General features: G+C 53.0%; 1 protein-coding gene across 3 annotated transcripts in view; it reads right to left on the bottom strand.

Annotated features, from left to right (window-relative positions):
* Positions 1 to 2852: 2852 nt before the first annotated feature.
* The window catches only part of FLT4 (fms related receptor tyrosine kinase 4), a 41787-nt gene continuing 27574 nt past the window's right edge, over positions 2853 to 17065 (bottom strand). For all 3 annotated transcript variants that reach the window (XM_060416107.1, XM_042249454.1, XM_027969266.2), the window contains exons 22-30: positions 16490 to 16584; positions 16030 to 16152; positions 14667 to 14778; positions 13402 to 13501; positions 12937 to 13042; positions 12188 to 12339; positions 11040 to 11160; positions 9881 to 9966; positions 2853 to 4734 (exon numbers count right to left, since the gene is read on the bottom strand). In XM_060416107.1, coding sequence (XP_060272090.1) covers positions 4542 to 4734; positions 9881 to 9966; positions 11040 to 11160; positions 12188 to 12339; positions 12937 to 13042; positions 13402 to 13501; positions 14667 to 14778; positions 16030 to 16152; positions 16490 to 16584 — 1088 coding nt within the window. In that variant the 3' untranslated portion in view covers positions 2853 to 4541. The remainder of the gene's footprint in view (positions 4735 to 9880; positions 9967 to 11039; positions 11161 to 12187; positions 12340 to 12936; positions 13043 to 13401; positions 13502 to 14666; positions 14779 to 16029; positions 16153 to 16489; positions 16585 to 17065) is intronic.

Genomic DNA, 17065 nt, shown 5'->3' with positions numbered 1-17065 from the left:
GCCCTGGGCCTCAGGCAGTGTGGGTAGAGCAGGTTTAGGACTGGCTCTTATAGAAGTCCACTTAGGAAAAGGGATTTTTCTGCATATCTAGCCTGGATAAGGACCCTCCTAAGAGTGGAACTCCTCTGCCCTTCTGGCATCTTCCAAAGCTCTCCTCTCCCGCCCCTCACAGATCACTCTGGTGCAGCCCAGCCTCTCCCCACCAGGGTGTCACCCAGCTCCCGGGGGGTCCTGTTTTGCTCCTCTAAGAGGTGTGCTTCATAGAGCATGCATGGAAGTCGAAGATTGTTGCCGCTTTCTCTAAACTTCATTTTGGGCTGCTAGGCCCATAGGGCGGGCTCCTGTCAGCCTCTGCGCCTCACCTCCACCCACCTCTCCAGATCCCTCTTTTCTTCTGACTCAAGGCCTTCAACATCAATCTTCCTCCCTTGCAAAGCTCTGCCCACATGTCACTCCTTACAGTGGGGACTGTGGGGAAAGAGACTCTGCCGCGTTCCAGGGCCTAGGACGATGTGCGGCTCAGAGCAGGGACCGATGCTAAGGAGCAGTGGTGACATTACTGCAGAATCAAGGGACACTCAAGTGTACCCTTGGCCTGATTCCTCCTAAAGGAGGTGACTCATGACTCTCTGGTAGAAATGAGCAGGAGTGTGAGCCTGGGGAGGGGAGGAGGGGGGATGACGGAGTGAGCGGGCACCCTGTAAGGGGCTGGGGCCTGAGAGAAGAGAAGCTTCCAGGAAGTGGGAGGGGCTGAGGGGTCAAGAGGTGGGAATACTGTTGCCTGGTGAGATGCTCCCTGACAGTACCCTGCTGGCTGTGCTCCGATTCATACCGAGTCTCTGGTGCTCTAGGGACATGCCGTGCAGCCCTGAGCATGCAGCCCGGGTGGCACCAAAGAGGCCCACAAGGGCAGCCCAAATTGGAACTGGGCACAGACGGGACACTGGCTTCCGCCACATGTGGGCACTTTGGGCTGGGTAACCAGGCAGGCATCTGGATGGCTGACTCCTAGGTTGAGACATTCACCAAGGAAGAGTGGCTAAATTCAACCAATGATATTATAAAGTTAAAATGTCCAAACTCAATGGAAGTCTTTTCTGTATCCATGTTAAGGATTATTATAGAGGTAAAAATAACAGCAAGCTCAGTACCACCAAAAGCTGCCTTTGTGGGGAGGCACTCTGTCCATGGGAGAGGCAAACAAGGCTGGGACAGTGGGCATCACCTCTAGGGGTGCAGGCATCCCTGAGGAATGAGAGAAGTCTGAACAGGGTAAATGACCAGGGCCCGGCCACAGGCTGGCTTCTGACTCCTGATCTTTCTGGGCCTTGGTCTGCTCCTGAGGTGTCCACTGGGCTGGCAGCTGCGTCCATGGGACATGGCCCACTTTCCTTCCTGAGCCTTTAGCATTGCTACTGGTCTAGCCCTTCCTGGTATGCCTTCTGAGGCTGTGTCCAGAAGGCCAGTGTTACACACCAATCTAAAGTCACTATTATGCCACCCGTGAAATCACGCAAACATCCCAGGGCAGGGCTATGGAGGGCCCTGCCACACTCTCCTGACACGAGTTCATCTCTCTGGGTGGAGACTGAAGTTGGGGTCAGAATCCCCCGATCTTGAAGTTCAGGCATGTCCTAGGTCATCCCGGATGCACCCTTCAGCCGTCCTGTTCTGTCCTGTCCTCATCTGTGGGCTGTGATGGAGATGTTCACAGGCTGTTTCTGGAGGGGGCAGGTGAGACTTGGGGAGGTGACTGCAAGGACTGAGCTTGGGCTATGTTCTCAAGTCCGTGGGCCATCAGAGCTCACAGCCTGAAGTAGCATTGGGTTTTAGTAGGTGAGGACAAAATGCTGCCACTTTATTGATAAAGTAAATATTTGAGGAGTGCCCATGCTTAGCTCTCAGACGCTAAGTTAGGCACCTCTTCAGTGAGTGGAGTTGAGTCCCAGTGTCCCAGTGCTTCCAGCGCCCTCTGCTGGCGGCTTTGGGGGACTCCCCAGCAGAGTGAAAAAGCTAGCTTAAAATTCAACATTCAAAAAACAAAGATTATGGCATCTGGTCCCATCACTTCATGGCAAACAGATGGGGAAAAAGTGGAAACAGTGTCAGATTTCATCTTCTTGGGCTCCAAAGTCACTGAGGACAGTGACTGCAGCCACGAAATGAAAAGACGCTTAATCCTTGGAATAATAGTTATGACAAACCTAGACAGTATATTAAAAAGAGACATCATTTTGCTGACAAAGATCCATATAGTCAAAGCTATGGTTTTCTACATAGTCACGTATGGATGTGAGAGTTGGACCATAAAGAATGCTGAGTGCTGAAGAATTGATGCTTTCGAACTGTGGTGTTGGAGAAGGCTCTCGAGAGTCCTTTGGTCTGCAAGGAGATCAAACCAGTCAATCCTAAAGAAAATCAACCCTGAATATTCATTGGAAGGACTGATACTGAAGCTGAAGTTTCAATACGTTGGCCACCTGATGTGAAGAACTGACTGATTGGAAAGACCTTGATGCTGGGAAAGACTGAGGGCAAGAGGAGAAGTGGGTAACAGAGGATGAGATGGTTGGATGGCATCACTGACTCAGTGGACATGGGTTTGAGCAAACTCTGGAGATACTGAGGGACAGGAGAGCCTGGCATGCTGTAGTTCACAGGGTGGCCAAGAGTCAAACACAACTGATTGACTGAACAATAGCAGCGTTTTGGGCAGAGAAAGGGGGCATGGGCTGCCTCTGCTGCCGTTTCCTTTGCATGGCCTGTCCAGTGGCCTTGTAGGGCTGACGATCAGGTGGGAGGAAGGCTAGAATACAATCTTAACAGAGATCTGGAATTTAGCTGAGACTCTATTCACTGTAACTCAAGACTGGCATCACATTTATTATTATTTTTTGTTAAATACTTTATCTTTTTGGAGCATATGTCCTGCAAGGGGCAGGGGGAGGCTTTCTTCTCAGTACATTTTTGTGTGTGCAGTTATGTGGCAGGAGCATGGGTGGACACGTGTCAGGAGGGGTCTTGGGCCTGGGCCACTGCACGAAAGTCTTTGAGATGCTTCTCTGATGGAAACGCCCTCTGGACTTCAACCAGGTAAACCTGAGACCCAGGTCTCACAAGCAGGTGATATCAGGGGAGAAGGACACCTGGGGACAGTTAGGGTTACAGCCACACTTACAGTCAATGTATCTTAAAGGAACAATGTACAACGTGGTGGTGGGTGGGGGGCGGTGGTTCCTGCCGGGCATGCCCCTGCTCACTGCACGGCCGCCTGTCCTGCAAGCGTCTCGTGGTGGGGAGCGGGGTGTCAACCTCCGTGATACTAGGGATGAGGGTCTTTCTCCTGGGGTGTGGGTGGCCAGGCAGTGCGGAATGGTCCAGCCTCCAGAGGGCCCTCCACTGTTCTGTGGCAGCAGAGGCTTGACCTTCCAGACCACTGATGTCAGGTACAGACCAGGGGGCAGGAGACAGGGGCCTCCATGGGGGTGTAGGGACATCTGTGGATTGCCTCCTGGTATACAGCAATACTGGTGGGTTCTCTGGGCCAGCCCCAAAGCCTTTCTTAAGGAACCCATAGTATTTGGCTCTCATAAGGATGTTCACAGCTTGGGCGGTGCCTTGGGTAGCAGATCCAGGCCCCAGAGGGAAGAACCAGGTGGCTTTCCAATGGGCAGCTCTAGACAATCAGATGACTCTTCCAATTCTGGACCAGGCAGGTATGGCTGGGGGCCTTCTCCAGAAAGAGGTGGCAGCCACAGTGGGGTCTTTTATGCCAGCAGTTGACTGGGTGTCAGAGGCAAGAATTTTCCAGATTCAGAAACACCTTTCCTGGGTTCCCTTCAGACTGAAGTTTTTAAAAGTAAAATTTTCACAGCAGCTCAAATAGCCTCTGAAATTCTAATGAAAAAAAAAATGTTGAATAGTTCTCAGCACTCAGGAGAAGGCTGCTGTAACTGGTTTGGGACTGCAGAGATGGCTACTCTGAGCTGCTTGGTCAGCTAAGGAAAGGAGATCTCCATTCCTCTCCACTCAAATTTCTCATTTTTTGCTTTGAGTTGGAAATATGGCACCTTCTCTGAGCCTTGGAGAGGCAAATGAAGAAAGCCATTCCCATGGGACGGGGCAGGGCTGGGAGACCACACTTCAACCTCGACTATTATGTTATTCCCATATTTCTCATCAGAAGTCAGGGATCACACCATCTATCATGCTGAGAGAGGCACCCAAAGAGATATTTCCTATGAGAGTGCCCAGCCCAGAGCTGGCCTCTGTGGGTGTTGAACCAAGTGGAATCTGAGTCTGAAAGAGAGGAGGGCCCCAGGGATCTGCAGGGTGTCCTGGGCAGGCATGCTGATGGAATTGAAGGGAACGCTGGAGCCTGGGTTTTGCTCTTCCTAGCTAAGGAGGAAGAAATGTCTCCTGGCCCAAATTAGATGAGACAAGCTTCCAGCCTGGGTCTCTAGCCCTCTGTTCACTGGCCAGGCGTGACCCCCAACCCACTGTTAGAGCCCAGGGTCCAGGGTGGCTTGTCCGAAGCTGCTTTAGTAGCTGCTGTCTGTGAAGAAGGGCGCTCGGGCGGCTGGGGTGCTGGAGCTCTCCTCCGGGGGCCCCGCCAGCTCCCCGTACTCGCTGTTGTAGAACTCCTGGCCCTGGGGCCCCGGGTCGGGCCGCCGCCTCCCTTGGGGGTCGAGATGTGCCGCGGTCACGCTCACATTCCTGCCGGGGCCTTTACAGCTGCCGAGACAGGAAGGTGACATCAGTCAGAAACGAAGAACAGTTGGAACTGTGTTCGGGTCTGACTGGGATCACCAGAAACAACAGAGCAACAAGCAAAGCCGATGGAAACACACGCAGATGTGACTTAAATAGAAAAACAAAGCAATGTGCCGCCGGCAAACACCAGAACGTTCCTCGTCGTGCCTGGGCGCGGGACAATGGAGAAAGCCCGACTCCATCCCTCCAAACCTGCTTCTCTCCCAGTCTTGCTCATCTCTGTAAATGGCACCAACGTTGATTTAGCGTCTCAAGCACCCAGGTGTCTTCCTTTCCTCCTCCCCTTCCCTCACCCCTCACATCCAGCCCACTCGGCAGTCCTGTCCTTTCCGCGCTGAAATGCGCCTTTAGAGTGAGCTGCCACCACCGTGCGCTCTGTACTGCCCTGGCACATCTGTTTTCTCCCACTCATGCCTCCCTACAGGCCAGCCTTCAGAGATCCTTCAAGTCACACCCTTCAACACAACTTGTTCACTACAACTCACTCTCTGAATAAAGTCCAAGCTTCTGCCCCTGGCCGAGAAGGCCCTGCAGCTTCCGGTCCCCTCCTGCCTCACCGGTTCCCTCCTGCCTCACCGATGGCCCAGTGATTCCCCCTCCTTAGCACTCATTTTCTTTGAGATTTCTGCAAGTTTGTTTCATTGCTTTTGCTTTGCATGGTGCTATTGAAAAGCCTGATGCTTCAATCTCTCTCTCTTTCTCTCTTTTTTTGGTGACTTGATGTTTTACCTGAATGTTTATCTCTAGCTGAACCTGATACTTCAACTAGGAAATGTCTCAGAGTTTACTCTTTTGGGACCAGTTTTTCCAGGTACCCTTTTAACATGTAGATTTGGTCTCCTTTTATTTAAGAGCATTATCTTGAATTACATATTTAAATATTAGTTCTAGGGAGGGGGGTTCATGTTTGGGAACTCATGTAAGAATTAAAGATTTTAAAATTAAAAAAATAAAAAATTACAAAAAAAAGATCATAAAGGTAACAAAATAAAAGTAGACATTCAAAAAAAAATAAATATTAGTTCTATTTCACTGTTGGCATTTCTCTTCTTCAGAGACACCAGTTTTACATATGCGAGAGTTTTCTATTTAACTTCTAAAATTTTCACATTCCTTCTGACCCTTTAGATCTCTTGATTTATTCTCGACCTCTTTTCATATCTATCAAATGTGCCCTCCACTGCAAGTCTGATCATATTCAATTGTCCCTTGGGCACTCTGCTCTTCACTTTTGAGAGGATTTGTCTTTTATTTCAATTCCTTCCATAAATTTAGTCGGCTCCCATTTGATATTGTCACACTTTGTCCCTTTTTATTCTGAATTTTTGAATTTATGATTCATAGTGCAGCTACTTATTTCATTATGATTTATGCCGCTGTGTTGTATCACAGTTTTTCCATGCTGTTTTTGGAGTGTTTATGGCTACTGAAAAGTTTTAGTTCTGATTTCCTTTTTTATTCTTATAATAACTGTATGGATAGTGCTCATTTTTTTCTGTTCATACTTATCAGGCTGAGATTACCTTATGGGTTTGATCTGGACCGTAAGGAGATCAAACCAGTCCATCTAAAGGAAATCAGTCCTGAATATTCATTGGAAGGACGGATGCTGAAGCCGAAACTCCAATACTTTGGCCACCTGATGCAAAGAACTGACTCACTGGAAAAGACCCTGATGCTGGGAAAGATTGAAGGCAGGAGGAGAAGGGACAACAGAAGATGAGATGGTTGGATGACTTCACCAACTTGATGGACATGAGTTTGAGCAATCTCCGGGAGTTGGTGACGGACAGGGAAGCCTGGCATGCTGCAGTCCATGGGGTCGCAAAGATTCGGACACGACTGGGTGACTGAACTGAACTACCCTATGGCAGGAGGGCCAGGAATGTAGGTGTCTCCGCAGCTTTCTTCATTCCGGAGTACTGTAACAGCATAACACCTTGAATCCAGCTGCATCCCTCTCTCCAAAGGCTCCATTCACGTCCCATGCTGTATCACCAGCGGGGACTTGCCCCTCCCTTAAGAGGGAGTGCTGGACACCCCCCCAGCTGCTGCTGTGCAGCCATACTGACCAACCACAAGCCTAGCGCTTTCAGATCGCCCTTTCACCTAGACTTGGATGAACTGCCATGTCACAGGGATCCTAAGTCACATGGCATCCCAAGTGCCGCTGAAAGGACTGGGTGAGTCACCTTGAAGTGAGGATGCGTTAACTTCCCACAGGGTGAGTACTAACCAGTGGTTAACAGAAGATAGGAAAGAACAGAGGAGATAAACTCCTTCCTTCTCCCTGACAGATGCTTTCAAGGTACGTTCCATCCCACCTCTACATCTGTTTGGGGAATGTTCCATTTGCCAAGTGACCGGCTACACCTCTTTGTGGCCCATCACGATGTGTTTCTAAGGGAACCTGGGAAGAGAATAATGTCCTCTGTTGCTCCCATCATAATGTGCAGTTTCTGTAATGAAGAGACCCTTGGGTGTGTAACTGTCTTTTCAACTCTTAATATAATCTTGTTTATATAAGGCTCTTCTCCCCCACTAGGCGCCTGAGATGCACATTCCCCTCCTGCTCACTGTCCTTTCAGAAGCAGAGCCTTCCTAAGGCCGCTGTCCTGGTGCTCACACTCTGCAGTCTCCTGTCTGTGTGGCCATGGTCCCAAGGACCTTGATGGTCCCCTCTCAGGGGGCAGTTCCCAGACAGCTCTCCTGGGCCAGGCTGTGGGCATGGCTGTGCTGGTTCTGCTGCTGAGTTCTCTGCTCACACACAGCTGGGTCTCTCCCTCGCTCATGTCACAGTCACGGGCTCTGAGAGGTCTTGTTTCCTGTGCTGATTTTAGAAAGATGTGTGGAGACTGGAATTTAAGGAGTTAACATCTTCTGGCTCATCCTCTTACTGAAATACTTTTTGGGGAGATTAGAAAACAAACAAACAACTGTTTGGTAAAGAAAAATTAGCCAGAAACTATTTTTGTTGAATAAGTAAAAAGCATTAGTTTTTCAAAACTCGGTTACTCATACAGGTTACGTGACAGAATCAATAAAAACAAAGAAGGAGGTCAAGATGCATGCTGGAGGTACAGCAGTCATCTGCAGGCATGCGACCCCACGAACCTCTGCGTTCACAGTGCTGCAAACATGTCTTTGCAGGCTGCTGGGAAGGTAACAGATATTTGGCTAAGTTGCAGAGATCTTAATGATACCTACAAGAAAGGTGAAGAATGACCTCAACTATCCTGCTGTGATACAAATTAACACCTGTGGTCTAGGGTAAACTATTCAATGATAACACCTATTGATTCAAAAACAGCCTAGGCAGAAGACAAAGAAAACTACACCAGATGACCCCAAAAGGGGTCCCTGAAAGACACAGGTGTCACACAAGGATCTGTAAAAAGCAAAAGAGAGCACTGTTTATATTAATATAATATTTTAGGTTCTATCATTTAAACAATGAGCAAGTCGATTACTAAAGTATGAGCAAGTCGATTACTAAAGTAAATAAGTAAAAGTACAGCTGGATACGGGGCACATGAAAAGATGCTCAATATCACTAACCATGAGAGAAATGAAAATAAAAATTACAGTGAGCTATCACTTCACACTGGTTAAAATGGCCATCACCAAAAAACCCACTAAGAATAAACGTTGGAGAGGGTGTGGAGAGAAGGAAGCCCTTCTTCACTGTTGGTGGGAATATAAATTGATAGAGTCACTATGGAGAACAGTATGGAGGTTCCTTATAACACAAAAAATAGAGCTACCATGTGGCCCTGCAATCCCAACTCCTGGGCATATATCCAGAGAAAAACATGATCTGAAAGGATGCATGCATCTCAATATTCATTGCAGCACTGCTTACAATAGCCAAGACATGGAAGCGACCTAAATGTCCATTGACAGAGGGACGGATAAAGATGCGGTGCACAGATACACTGGAATATGACTCAGCCATGAAGAAGAATGAAATAATGCCAGGTGGAGCAACACGGACGGGCCTAGACACTGTCATACATACTGAGTGAAGTGAGTCAGACAGAGAAGGACAAAGATCATATGACATCCTTTACATGTGGGTGGAATCCAAAAAGACTTGATACAAAACAGAAGGAGACTCACAGACTTAAAGGATGAACTTACAGCTGCTGAGGGCAAAGATGTGTGGAAGGGACAGCTAGGGAGTTTGGGATGGACATGCATACGCTGCTATATTTAAAATGGCAAGCAGCAAGCATGCACTGTATAGCACATGGAACTCTGCTCCATGTTATGTGGCAGCCTAGACGGGAGGGGAGTTCGGGGGAGAATGGACACGTGTATTTATGGCTGAGTCCCTTCACTGCTCACCTGAACCTATCACAACATTGTTAGCCAGCTATACCCCAATACAAAATAAAAAGTTAAACAGGAAAGACACTGATCTTCACTTACGTGCTTCGCTTATATGCAACTGAGTATCTTAGGCCATTGCCCAGACCCATCTTTAATGCGCAGTTTCCCCTGGATTTTAAGAGACGGCTGTGTGAAAACAGAATTGTGTGTTCCAATGAAGTTGAAAAAAATGGATCAAAAGTTAAAAAAAATATGTGCTCATTTAACTATTTAATGTATACCCTTAAAAGTTTAAATATTCAGATCTATTTTTAAAGAGTGGAGGTATCTTCTTGGAAAATGGAGGTCATTGTTTATGGAGCTCACCCCCTATGCAAGCACACTGGAAGATTTCTCTGTAACTGTATTCTCATCAAAGAAGTACAACAGCCAGCTCTAAGTCACATGATCTGTGGCCTCTCCTGGCTGGGGGAAGGGTGTTACATCCATTGGACACAGCAGATGTTTCTTGGTTTCACAAAGAGGTTATTGTCTAGTATCTGTCAAAGGGGAGGGAGGTTTTTGGAGACCAGCACCAGGGTGCTGGGTCAGGACAGTGACGAGGGGTGGGGCTTATGGGAAGGCTGGTGGACAAAATCCTCAAGTCCCAGTGTGGTCTGCCTTGAACACACAAAAAGGTAATTTGGAGACACGAAAAGTTTCAGGTAAGAGAGTGAGAGGCACATCGGGCTCCCCGCGCTGGGCCCTGGCCAGGAGCGGGCTCCAGAAGCCCTACCTGAGCCTGCTCTCTTCTCTGTGCCTGCTCTCCAGCTGTTCAAACTCCTCGGAGGCCAGCACCATCCCACTGTCCGTCTGGCTGTCCTGTGCAGAGAGATCACGCCAAGATTGTGGGTGGGCCCCAAGAGGGCCCGTCTGTAGGCAGCTGCCCCTCAGACCTGCCCCACTGCTGCCTGGACGCTCATCCTTCGTGCGGGAAACAGGCCTCCGTTCCATCACGGAGGCTGTCGGTCAGGGTCTCACGCCCCTGCCGCAGAGGGAGGAACTGCGGCTGGCGGGGCCCCGCCCTATGAGTCAAGAGGGTGGCAAGACTGGGACGCCCCTGTTGGGAGATACACAAGGCGGCCATACACCTGCTCAGGACACAGCAGAGTAGGAGCACCGGGAGAAACAGGGGAAGTCTAGAAAGAATCTGACAGCTCACAGTACAGAGAAAGGATCCTCAGATACCTCCAAGGTTTGGTGGGGCTATGTCACAATCAGTGTGACTTGGAGTGGTCTTGATTTCTGTGGAGGGGGACTGAACCGCACTCTCATCAAAGATGGGGGGCCCTCCCCCTACGCCTTTATCTGACCCTGGGGATGGGAGCTCGGGTCGGCATGGCGCTGGTTCAGGGCACCCATCGCAACCCCTGTACTCAGCCTCCCCTGGGCCTGTACTCACCCCAGCCCCATCTGGATGGAGGCTACAAGGCTGTGCTTTTACACAATTGCCTGACGATTGCCTCCAGCCTTACTGAGCTGTAAGAGGTCTCCTCTGCTTGACCACATCTGGGAACATGAGTGGTCTTCCCGTGCCTCTTACCCTAGACTTCTAGTCTAGTACCCCATCTTCTCCTCTCTGGTCACGGGGCCCGATGGCCACCCACAGGGGGCCCTGACTTGGGTCGATCCCAGGAGAACCGTCTAGAAGGAGGAGCTGACTTTCCACTGGGTTTCTACCTTGCTGGGAGAGAGAGGCTGGGTGCTGGGGAGGGGAGGCCCTGGGTGGGTGAGGAGGGCACAGTGAAAGGAGCAGAGACATGGTGGCATGGGGCTCCTTGTGCTGAGCTGGCTTCTGCCACGAGCCTCAGGACTTCCTGACGTCCAGCTCCTTGTGGAAGGAGTCCAGCGGCCCTAACCTGGGGCGGCGGAACAGGCCCATGCATCCCACTTACCACTATGGCCTTGTAGGTAGTTGGGGTCATGGGAAATTCCTCAAATGTTTTCATCCTGGAGGAACCTTGGGTTTGAGTGCCTCTGGCAGGGCATCCCGGAAAGGACACACAGTTATAATATCTGTGGGGAGGAAACGGCAAGTGCTGAGAAGTGCAGCCCAGCACCCCTCCTGAATGCTCTCTCCACCTTCCCTTCTGCACCCCTCTCCTCTCAGGAAGGACCCCAGGCCTGGGGCTGAGTACAGGGGCTGGTCTAGACGGCTCCCCAGGCCCCCGAGTCTTGCCTCTGCTCCCAGGCAAGACGAGCGAACCTCCCTGAGGCCACTGCTGGGGAGGAGGTGGGAAGCAAGCAGCAGAGGGCACCTGGCCTGGGCGTGACGTGGAGCTGGAGAGAGGAGTCCTCCCTTGGGGAGGACTTCCCTCCAGGATGGGCCACCCTATGCAGGGCAGGCAGTACTGATGTCACAAGCCCCTGCCTGACCTGCACGTGTGTACGTGTGTGTGCACACTCGAGTGCCTACAGCAGGGGTGGTGGAAGGAACCTGGCACACCCAGCTGGGTGTTGCTGTTCCCCAGGCTCGGCTTGCTCTCTGCTGGGGAAGATGGCATGGAGAGTCCCGAGCTCTTCTCTCAGCAGCACCAGTGCGAATGTGGATATTCACTGGCCTCTGACCCCAAACTCTGGATACTTAGGCTCCATTCTAAATCCTGAATAAGGTTAGTGAGTGACCAGCCCCATTCTCAGGGTCCCTGGGAACTCGCCCCTCTCCCTGCCTGCAGCATTTTCTTTCCTTACAGGGTGGAGCTGGCCAGGGTGTTGTGCCTGAGAGGGGCGCTCCCTTGAAATTGATGGCGGAGGGCCTTTCAGGGCCTAGGAGTGTGGGCAAGCAGAGGAAGCCAGAGGGCAGAACGGAGGGGCATGGAGAAAAGCAATGTTGAGAGGCCACATGGGCTTGGAAGGACTCGACACTGATCACACCCACCGGAGCATCAGCGATGCTGTCACTCAGCTCTTTGAATTGATAAACAATGGCCTCTTAAGTCCTTGTCCTTCGCTTTTCCTTGATGACTGATGAGGATAAAACTTACATGTCCAAACTGCTTTCCCCTTGCCCGGGGGACCCTTGGATCTGAAGAGGGGGGCTGACCTGGCGGCCAGGCTGTGCTGGTGCAGGCTCAGCGGGCTGTCCTCTGTGTCAGCATCCATCTCTGTGATGTGCGTGGCTGTGGTGGATGCCTGCAAGAAGCTGCCTTCCTCTGGGCTCTGAGAACCACAAGGAGCCACACAGTCCTCATCTTCCTGGCAGGAATGGCACAAAAAGCCAGGTTCAGAGGCCCCCAGGCCCCACTTCGCCCCTACTCCTGCGCTTAGGACTTCTAGAGTTCCTGATCCTTCAAGTGCTGTTCTCAAGGGCTCCAAGGGCTAAAGGAGCTGGGCAAGTTCTCCTCACAGCCCTTCCAGGTGCCCCATCTAAGGAGGAGGCAGGCATAATAACGGCGTCCTCGTTCCAGAGCCTGGCTGTCCCTCAGCCTCGAGCATCAGTACTTCCCACCCTCAGCTTGGGCAGCACTGGCCACCAAGTGCCCATCTCAAGTCCCTGAGGCTGGGGCAGCAGGCAGCTCCCTGCCTCCTCCTCCAGGTCTCAGGCTGCCCTGAGCCAGCCCTGAGCTGGGGGAGGGAGATATAAGTCAGAGGTGGGTGCAGGGGGCAGAGGGGCAAAGGGGGAGGCAGAAGAACATGTCACTCTTCTGCCAGGAGGTGGGGGCTCCTTGCCAGCTCCCTGAGGACCAGCCTGGGCCTCTCTGCGGGAAAGTTGGGCTCTGACCATCCATGTGATGATCCCTGGCTTGGGGGCCAGAGGTCGCTGCAGCAGGACAGGGGGAGTCGGGGCCTCACCTGCTGGGCCCTGCCCTGAAGCAGGTTCCCCAGGATCTCCACCAGATCTGAGAAGGCAGGCCTCTCTTTGGGGTCTCCCGCCCAGCAGCTCAGCATGATGCGGCGTCTGTGGGTACAGCTGGATGCTGGACGGCCGTCTGAGTGCACCCCGCACCCGACCCCAGCAGACCCAAGTCTCCCACCTCCTGCCGATCCCTCACATCTGCTCTGCCTGCCTCCCTCCCCTGGGCTTAGGCTGGGCCATCTCTCCTACCTGCAGGGAGGAGAGCTGTCAGCAGACCCATGGTGGAGTGAGAGACGGTGTCTGCAGGCCTCCAGCTCGGCTCCTGTGCCTGAGCCCCTTCCCGCCTCCCACCCCTGCTGGCAAGCCCCATTTCCCAAGCCTGCACACAACCCCCCTTACATTTTCCTGGTGCCCACCCGCCCCTACGGCCCCTCTGCCTCGAGGCTTCCCAAGAGACTCACATGGCAGGAGTGGCTAGCTCTGGGGCCCGCATCCGGGTGCCCTCTTTCAGCCGCTGGCAGAACTCCTCATTGATCTGCACCCCAGGGTATGGGGAGGCCCCTGATGGTGGAACAGGATCGGGGCTGGGTGGGGAGCAGGCTACCGCTATTCAGCTCAGGTCCGAACCGCCTCTGCCCCGGCCCCTCATGGCAGGAGCTCACCCTGCTGCCCCCCTCCCCTCGGACGAGTCCTTTGTTTGGTTAAGAGGATGGTGGCACCCGCTTGTGAGAACTGCCATGAGCATCAGAGCTTTCACAGGCACATTGGCAGAAGCACTTCCCATTCTGGGACCGTCAGGTCAGGGTCAGTAGAGCTTTGCTGAGCCAGCTGAGCGGCCCTGTCACAATGCCCCCTCTTCAGAGAAGCCTTCTCCAGTTCTTCGTTAAGTCCTGTGTCTCTACCAGCAAAAAGGACCTAGCTCCTGCAAGCCATACAGTAGTGGAAAGGCCCTTTAAGGTAAGGGCCTCTCCCTCAAACCCTGCACGGCTCCCAGTAGACTTAAATTCCAGGCCTTCACCCCAGAGGGCCTGCAGAGGCTGCCTGGACCACCAATACAAGCTTTTGTGGCATCTCCCAATGCTGACTGCTTACATCCTGCTCAGCTCCCCAGCACAAGGACCACGGCCCTGACCAGCCCTGCACCCTGGACTGCTGTTTTGCAGGCCCTCTTGCCTCCAGCCCACCCACCGTCGTCAGCCTGCCCCTCCTGGCCCCTCCGGCTCACATCCAGCACTGTCCTTCCTGTGCGCGCCGTGCGCTTTTATCCTTACTAACAGTATTGGTCACGGTTGCCATTCAGCGTTTTCACTTTTCTACTTGTTTCCTGCCTCACCCCCACCCTGGTTGGGGCCCTTCATCTTGGATCCAGCGAGGCCTGGTTTACTATGTGAGGTGGTAGCAACTGTGGTCATCGAGGGAGCAGCCGGTCTCCTTCCAGATGCTCCCCAGCCCCATGAAGGCAGAAACAGTGTCCTCAACGGCTTGTGAGGAAGGGACTCGGCCAGGGAGGGAGGGGTCTAGGAACTCCTACGGCCTTTCCCTCTGTGACGGGTGATGGGCCCAGGAGCTGGTGGGTGAACACAGGGTTCTGCCCTGGGCACAGGCTGGACATGAAGGGGGGACCCAGGGGGCCCTCCAAGCACCTGTCTCAGAATGAGCGGGACTGCTCGGCCCAGGCGTGCACCTCTGCTGAGCCTGCCCTGCCCTGCCCCCTTCCTGTACTCACCCAGGGAGAAAATCTCCCAGAGCAGGACCCCAAAGGACCACACGTCACTCTGCGTGGTGTACACCTTGTCGAAGATGCTCTCAGGGGCCATCCACTTCAGGGGCAGCCGGGCCTGTGGGATGGACGTGTGTCCCAATGGGGAAGGGAAGAACGGAGAGAGGCCAAACCCAGGGGCACCCCTCCCCTGCCCCTCCTCTCCCCAGGACTCTGGAGTCACCGCACAAGAAAGGCTCTTAGGTCAGGCCCACCCTGTGTGCACTCAGATGGCTCCCGCAATTGCTCTGTCCCTGCCACCTCCCCCAACTCCACTCCACAGGTGCCTGGTGACTTTGAAGGCTTCTTCCCTGCAACTACTCTGGGCAGACATCCAGTCCCTCTCTTCCCCTGTGCTCTCCCAGAGAAAACTTGTAGCCTGTCTCCAGCTCCAGACCCTCTGGCCCAGTATATTGAGGGATGCTGTATCCCTGCACACCCTCACCAGCTCCACCTCTGTCCATTCACTTGGTCCCCACACTGGAAGCCTGGCATCACTCCTGAGCCCACTTTTGGTGGCTCCTAATGTGACTTCCCTCCTATGGCTTTGACCTGGGAGCCTTGAGGACCATGGGCCTTCCTGACTTGCCTCGGCCTCCACCCGACCCCCCACCCACCCCTCTTGTTATAGCTTGCAGAGGGAGTTTCTAGACAGCTGACTGTTACCTCCATAGTCCCCACATAACTGAGAGTTAGAATAAAGGACAAAAGCCTGCATGGTGGGCCTCTCATTGTTGTCTGTTGTTTAGTCACTAAGTCGTGTCTTGCAACCCCATGGACTGTAGCCCACCAGGCTCCTCTGTCCATGGAATTTCCCAAGAAAGAATATGGGAGTGGGTTGCCATTTCCTTCTCCATAGCCTGGACCCAATTTGCCTGTCAACCTCCCTCTTAGCCTCTTCATTCATCCCCTGGGGCAAAACCCTAAACAAATTTAGATGCCAGATGCCTGCTTGGCTACGTCTGAGCACCACCAATGAGACACGAGATGCACCTAGCGCCCAGGTATTCTTCTGTAACTGTGCTACACTAGGCGTGTCCGCCTCGAGGACAAACAGCATGTGGGATCTATCTCAGCATGACCAGCCCCTACTCAGCAGGTGTGTGGAGTCAGTGCCCACCTAACGGACCAAAACGGCCAGACACGGGCTCCATTTGGAGCACTGGGGCCATTGTCAGCTCCTGTCTCCACTCACCTGCTGTAGGTGCCTCAGCAGGGTCTCCAGGATCCCTGTGGGTGCAGGTCCTCAGACCTCCTGGGTGGATGGCGGTGAGTCCCCACCCTGCTCCCTGGCCCACAGCCCCCACCCCCCGCTGTGGCCTGTACTCACACTGCCCTTGCGCACATAGTCAGGGTCCTTGTAGATGTCCCGGGCCAGGCCAAAGTCACAGATCTTTACCACGTCGTTTTCTGACAGCAAGATGTTTCGAGCGGCCAGGTCCCTGTGGATACACTAGGGGGGTGAAGAGGAGCAGTGAGGCGATCAGGGCAGGTGCCTGTGGCCACACCCGCACCTAGAGCTCCAGGATACCCTGCGTGAGTCCTGCTCTCCTGAGGATAGATTCAGTGTGCCCCACGACTTGCCATGGAGTAGCTGGTGGCACTGTGCGGACAGCGGAGAAGGCTGCACAGAAGGACAGACTGGCTCTGTGCCTAGCTCTGCCCCTGAGTAGCAGAAAACCCTGGGAGTTCGGTTCTACCCTTTGGACTCAGTCTACAGCTCTGCAAAGCGGGCTCAGCTGGTGAGTTTTGGCCTTTCTCCCCTCTGAAGAGACTGCTGGGGCAGTCACCTTTCGAGAGGCCAGGAACTCCATCCCTCGGGCCACCTGGAAGCTGTAGCAGACAAGATCTTCCATGGTCAGCGGGCTCAGCCACAGGTCCTTGGCTGCACGAAGAAGTGAGGCTGGCTAGGAGGGTCCTCAGCCGTGACTCCCGCTTTCCACCCAGCCCCAAAGGGAGCTCTTACGTGTTCACTGACCCTGGCTGTGTCCCTCCTGGCCAGGCTTAACAAGCCTGCTGGTCCCCTCTCCTGCCCCTCAGCTTGCCTTCTCTCCGTGGTACCCAGAGCAGTGAGTACTGTTGCCACACTAGACCTCTGCCTTTGCTGCTTCTGCCTGGACGGCTCCTCACCATGTTTGCAGGGCAAACTCTTATTTATCTGCTGCTGCTAAATCGCTTCAGTTGTGTCCAACTCTATGCGACCCCATAGACAGCAGCCCACCAGGCTCCACCATCCTTGGGATTCTCCAGGCAAGAACACTGGAGTGGGTTGCCATTTCCTTCTCTAGAGACGACCAAATCAAACATCAGAAGTCTCACACCCCCAGGAGGTTGACCACCCGTGAGGATTAGGATTTTGAGCTCCG

Source organism: Ovis aries, chromosome 5 (assembly GCF_016772045.2).
Source record: "Ovis aries strain OAR_USU_Benz2616 breed Rambouillet chromosome 5, ARS-UI_Ramb_v3.0, whole genome shotgun sequence".
Lineage (NCBI taxonomy): Eukaryota > Metazoa > Chordata > Mammalia > Artiodactyla > Bovidae > Ovis > Ovis aries.
The sequence above is the reverse complement of the archived record's forward strand: the minus strand, read 5'-3'. Positions and strand labels throughout refer to the sequence as shown.